This window comes from Varanus komodoensis, unplaced genomic scaffold (genome assembly GCF_004798865.1).
Source record: "Varanus komodoensis strain SLA01 unplaced genomic scaffold, ASM479886v1 scaffold63, whole genome shotgun sequence".
NCBI lineage: Eukaryota > Metazoa > Chordata > Lepidosauria > Squamata > Varanidae > Varanus > Varanus komodoensis.
This window is the reverse complement of record NW_025336259.1, coordinates 2,236,139-2,242,138: the sequence shown is the minus strand read 5'-3', so window position 1 is coordinate 2,242,138 and position 6,000 is coordinate 2,236,139. Positions and strand designations below refer to the sequence as shown.

General features: G+C 51.5%; 1 protein-coding gene across 1 annotated transcript in view; it reads left to right on the top strand.

The window, feature by feature from the left end:
- Nucleotides 1–457: 457 nt before the first annotated feature.
- LOC123033537 (retinal guanylyl cyclase 2-like) overlaps nt 458–6,000 on the top strand; it is a 36,874-nt gene continuing 31,331 nt past the window's right edge. Inside the window, exons 1-5 of the mRNA XM_044450179.1 lie at nt 458–500; nt 1,658–2,344; nt 2,624–2,925; nt 3,044–3,401; nt 5,076–5,160. Of these exons, the coding sequence (XP_044306114.1) occupies nt 458–500; nt 1,658–2,344; nt 2,624–2,925; nt 3,044–3,401; nt 5,076–5,160 (1,475 nt within the window). The remainder of the gene's footprint in view (nt 501–1,657; nt 2,345–2,623; nt 2,926–3,043; nt 3,402–5,075; nt 5,161–6,000) is intronic.

Here is a 6,000-nt window from a genome sequence, read left to right as displayed (position 1 = left end):
CCGGCCTTCTGGAGTGCCAAACTGGGACACACTTTTACTGAAGAAAGAGGGTGCCCACGAGTCCCCGTGCTGCTCATGGGCAGAGTTGACAGCCAAGGTGTGGAAGACATGGGGCAGCTTGGGCGGGAGCCATCGAAAGGAGACCCCATTGCGTGAAGGCACGGCAGAGACGGAATATCAAATGACAAACCGCCCGTGTTCAGTAACACACCGAGGAGCAATTAGCCCGCAGTCCCAAGGATGGTTAATTAGTGTCCCAGAGGGATCTGTCCTTGGTGCTGAACACGCATGGCTGTCATCGGCAATTAGGTTCGGGACAATCGCTTACCTTGCGTAACAGCAAGAAGCGAGTTTCTTCACGTTGCAGGGAAAGGGAAAAAAACCCAGAGGGGCAGATGGAGCGGCCTGCGAAGAATTGTCCCAAAACGTCATGCTGCTTATCTTGCGACCCTTCACAATGTCGGAGCGTTACATTGCCGTTGGTTTCTACCAAGGACCCGGTAAGTGCGTTTCATGTACTTTTCTATGTAGACAAACGAAACTGAGGTTGAGAAAGCAGATCAGGTGGAAGTGACTAAAGACCGCGCCGGTCGTCACAGTTCCGGTCTTCAAACATGAGCATGAGGTTCTGTTAGGGCTTATTTTATCAAGCTATACGGGACACTCTTAATCCGACTAGACAAAATGTCTTGCTTTTCCCTTTGTACAGCTGGAAAACTGTGTTTGTTGTCTTGAGGCTGTGCTAGAAAAGTGTTTTGAAATAATAATGGCATGGCTGTTTTGCAGTAAAATCCACAATCCCTCATCTTTCCATTTGACAACCATCTTTCTGTCCACACAGCTAAGCAAACATCTCTTGGAAAATAATGAACTGTTACTAAAAATTATTTCTGCCCATTCACTGTACATTCTGATGCTCAGCTTCTGGACCAACATATGTGATATTGCATCATTTACAATTTATTGACGTTGCCAGGTTGAGACATCCTAAAGTTTCCCATAATTGATCTATACCAGGCATGGAAAACCTCAGGCCTGGGAGCAAATTTTAAATTTATCGTATTACATCCATATTCTGCCTTTTTCCTTCTCCAAAGAGCCCAAAGCAGCTTATGTGGTTGGCCTCCCATTTAACCTTCAACAACAACCCTGCAAAGTAGATTAGACTGAGAGTCAAGGACTGGTCCAAAGTCCTGTAACCATCAGGGCCAAATGAAGACAAAAACCCAGATCTCCCGAGTTGCAGTCCACACGACTCTGCTGGGGCCCCAATCCAGCCTGTGGCTTTTCTCCAGCCACATGCCATTTGGTGCTTTCCCAGATTTTGTGCCATTCACCCTGTCCCTCCCCCCCCCACCCAAAAAAAAGAAGTTCAGGCTTAGCTATTATCAGTAGGAGCTTTAAGCTACCCTGCATTGGTGTTCGTGTTTTCCTAGTCAATGCCTTCAGTCTCCAGCCCCATCCACTTTCCCTTCGGTTCCACCCTCCACAGGAAGCCCCCAAGAGCCCCCCCACCCAAATGAATCTGCCCTTTGCTTTGCACCCCCCCATGCCACCTGCAATCCAACTTCCCTTCCGACAGGTGATGCAGCCTCCACATCTCGCGCTCCGTCCTTGGCAGCCACGGAATAATGGCCGTCTTCCTGCTGTGTTTTAGCTGCTTTCTCCCAGCACCTGCCAGGGCGCAAGGCTGATCCCGCTTCACCATTTAACATGTTCGCAAGACTCTGGTGGATCCCCCTGGGACTCCTCCCACCAGCCTGCACTGAATTTAATGTAGGCCTGGTGGGACCCTGGTCTTGCGACCCATTCCTGTCCAAGGCATTTCCACAAGTTGCCCTGAAGTTGGCCCTGGGGCGCATCAAGAAGGACCCCACCGTGAATCAAGCCCACGAACTGAAGTACACATTGTGTGAGGAAGGCTGCCAGACCTGCCAAGCCATTGAGCGCTTCATCGGCTACGAGAAACGACTGTCGGCTTTCATAGGACCACTGAACCCCGGCTACTGCGACACGGCCTCCTTGCTGGGCAAGAGCTGGGGGAAAGCCGTCTTCTCCTGGGCATGCATCAGCGATGACCTGGACAACCCAAGATACCACCCCACCTTTGCCAGAACGTTGCCCTCCCCAGCCAGCGTTCTTCTGGCTGTGCTGAGACACTTCAGCTGGGCCCATGTTGGCATCATCTGCTCCCAAGAGGACCTCTGGGTAGACACGGCCAACAAACTAGCGACGGCTCTGAGAAGCCGGGGCCTCCCTGTCGGTGTCGTGACGTCAACAGGGAAAGGCGACGAGAGCGCGGAAAGGGCTTGGGCCAAGATCCAAGCTGCGGGGAACATCAAAGGTACGTTGGGTGAGGAGGAAGCTGGGCCTGGTGGAGAGAGTGAGGGGCTTGTCATTGCCACCAGATGCCTGGGATTGTGATCCCCCTGGGTGGAAGTCCTGCATCCCCCTGACCATTTCAGTTTCGGGTGCCTTAGAGAAATGAAAGATAAGCAAGGGGGACGTTTTCCTCTTTGGCCTCAGCCAGTATATCCCGTGTGAATGATGACATGCCACTCTTCTTCTTCACTTCCACAGAGGAACAGTTTTGAAAGAAATTAACGCTGCTTTCTCTTTTCAGTTGTCATTCTGTGCATGCATTCTGCTCTCCTCGGAGGAGAGGACCAGGGCACCCTGCTGACAAAAGCTCAGGAACTGGGGCTGGCGGATGGGCGATACGTCTTTGTACCGTATGACTCTCTGCTCTACAGTCTTCCCTACCATAACCATTCATACTTCATTCTCGAAAACGATCGCATGTTCCGAGCGGCTTATGATGCCGTGTTGACAGTCACCCTGCAGTCTGGGGAGAGAAGCTTTTATGAGGCTTTTGAGGCAGCAAAACAGAGGGGTGAAATAATGATGAATTTGGAACCGGAGCAGGTCAGTGTGGCTGACAGTAGCGGGTAGGGATGTGGAGAAATCCACTTTGGGGCAGGAAATCTTGAGTCTGGATGCTTGGCTGGGTTTTGGTGAGTTGTGGAACGCCTTATTCTTCCAGGTCACTCCGCTCTTCGGCACCATTTATGATGCAGTTTACCTTGTCGCAAAAGCTTTTGCCAAGGTCGGTCAGCATGGGGTGTCCTCGCTCTCTGGGACCACCTTGACCCAGCATGTCAAGAACCTCAATTTTGCGGGATTCAGCCGCAGGATCCAGACCAACAGCGAAGGACAACCGCTGGCCAAGTACGTCATTCTGGACACAGAAGGGGAGGGGAGCCAGCTCTTTCCCACCCATTTGCTGGTCGCCTCTTCTGGCCTGATTCAGTCCCTGGGAAAAGCTGTGCACTTTCCGAGAAGAGGGCCACCCGCGGCTGATTCCAGCTGTTGGTTTGATCCAGATGTTCTCTGCATTCCAGGTAATGTATACTCACATCGCGCATCTCTGCACAGCTGTTGCCTTGAGCGGAAAGCTCTTGGTTGACCATTATTTTCTAGTTCGTCTCAAAACAGCCCAGTAAAAAAGGAAGGAGTGTCGAAATCACGACGGCCTTCTTTTCTTCCATTCTGTTTTCTGTTTACAGTGAAAGAAATTGGTGTAACTCAGCCACATCGGAAAGGTGAAAACCACAGGTCTCTCTGCTCAATGCAGCATTGTAACCATCCTGCTTTCTGCCAATTAGAAAGGCCCCTGGGGGGATACACAGAGCTTAGCTCAGCAAGAAGAAGGAGTGAAGGAGAGAGCGCGAGAGCTAGAGAGAAATCACTTAATATAATTTGACTTGCCGGGACGGACTAAAGGGGCAGCCCAGAACAGTCTGTCTGCAGGGTGCCACATATCTCCTTGATGATTTGCCGAGTTCTCCAGGGGAATTAATGACTTTGAGGCAGATAGGTGTGCAGGTAACTTTGGGGCAGAAGCAAACATCTTATTCACACTGGAAGGCTGCAGGGAGGGAGTTACCTTCTCTGTGCTGTAGCACATGATTTATATCCAGAACATTCTATCATCAGCCCTTTGGGGTGCTAAATAAAATAACATCAAGGGGAGGCCTCTTTTGGAAACCCCGGAAAGCGGCTAGGAACTGGAGTAGGCAGCTGCCGAGCAAGCTAGACCAGTGTCTTGACTTGCAGGTGCGGATATATTCATGCCAAGGTCCGCATGGGCTTGATTCCATCCGGTCGGGATCTGCCTTCCAGCAGGAGGCAGGACCAGAGTCAAAGTAGGCAGAGTTACAGGTGTGACTGTTACTTTGTTCATGATGTGTGAGTTGGGAGGTGGGGAGACAGGTGCACCTTGGCATCTCTTTCCCCAACCCCAAGTTCCTTTCCTCTTGGTGTGGATTTGAAGGGCAGAGAGGGCAGCTGTGACTGCAGAGGCGTCCCAGACCAGTGGTGGCTGTCACTTAGGACAGTGGGTTGATGTATCTACTCCAGGTTCCAGCCTGAGTTTGGGGGGCTGTCTATGGTGCCCGGCCTACTTTGGGACCAGTGGTCAGCACTATGGATCACTCCTGAAAGTGCACCCTGCTGCTGCAGAAGGCAGTGGCCTCCACTGGAGGTCCATATTTGGCCCAGGGGCTAGAAGCTCCCCAAGTCTTGTTCAACCACTTTAACGTTCCTGAGAGGGGCCGTAAGATGTGTCTGGAAAGCAGGGGCACAGGACCTCAGGTGTGGGAGCCAACCTGAGCAGCCCAGGAATCCAAATCTGGCCTTCCAGATTTCTGAGGTGGCCACAGCCCGTCTGCATGTCCTCAACGTTCCTCCTTGACCATCAGGTCTCCGGACCTTCTTGAGAAGGTAGCAATGCTTCTCCTAGGGGTGGGTTCTTGATCAAGAGCTTTGAGTTGAAGTAGCCTGGCATCTTCTCTCCACTCCTTTGCCTTTGGTCCCATCCGCCACTGGAAGGACCCCAGGGAGTTCCTCTAAAATGGCCCTTGGCCTGGAAGTGGTCCAGCACTCCTACTGTCAACGTTCGGTGGGGCTGTTTCTTCCCCTGTCCCTCATCTGCCCCAGTGTCAATTCCAGGGCAGGACTTAGCCTTCATTCCATGCAGGGCTTAGCCTTCATTTTTGTCTCTCCCTCCTGCCTAGGCCCAGCGCCACCCATTCTGATCATGGTCCTGCTGCCTCCGCTCTCCCTGCTGCTCTTTGGCACGTGCGTTGCGTATGCCATCAGGTCAGAACTTCTGAAACCCTCGTGCTGCATCCGAAGGCCTCTGGTTTGTCCCCTGGATCAGTGGCCCCTGGTGGTGGTGGGGAAGTCTCCTCCCTCAAGAAGCATGTGCCCTTTTAATTCTCTCAGTATTTTAATTGTTAACCTGTTTTACTCAGTGGCTTCATTTTAACGCCTGACGCTGCGCAATGGTTACCCTTATTTTTATGTTCATTTTATTGTATTAATTTGTTGTAAACCACCCTGAGATGCATTTTTATTTTTTATTTTTTTGTATTGATTTGTTGTAAACTGTCCCGAGACATCTGTGATGGGATGGTATAGAAAAGTTTTAAAGAAATAAACAAGAAGCCCATGCTCAGCTTTCCACTGGTTTGCATGCAGAGTCTGGTGCAAATGTTGTGCTGATAAAGCGGTGTGGAGGAATCCGTTCTGGAGCCAGGAATCTACTCGATTCCCTGGGTGTGGCCCCCTGGTCTCTGTTCCTCTCACCTCGCGCCACCTGGTGTGGAAGAAGCCTGCCGGTTGTCCTTCCAGAGCACCACAAACATTTGCAGACTTTCGCTCAGCTCTGCTTACTTTGCAAAAAAACTTTGCACTAGGCTGAGTGAGCACAAAAGAAAGTCTGCAAAACGCTGGAGGGACAGACTCGGGTGAGTTTCGCCCCAGCGCTGGATGCGTTCGCCCAGCCTTGGTGCAGGCTGCATCGTTTCCTCACAGCAACCCAGTCCTCGCCACGAGTCCGTGCCACGTTTTCTCACCACCCGGGCTGAGCATTACAGCAGCCTCTACTCACAGAGGGAGAGTGATGGGGAGGTCGAACTGGTTAATGAGCGTTAACCT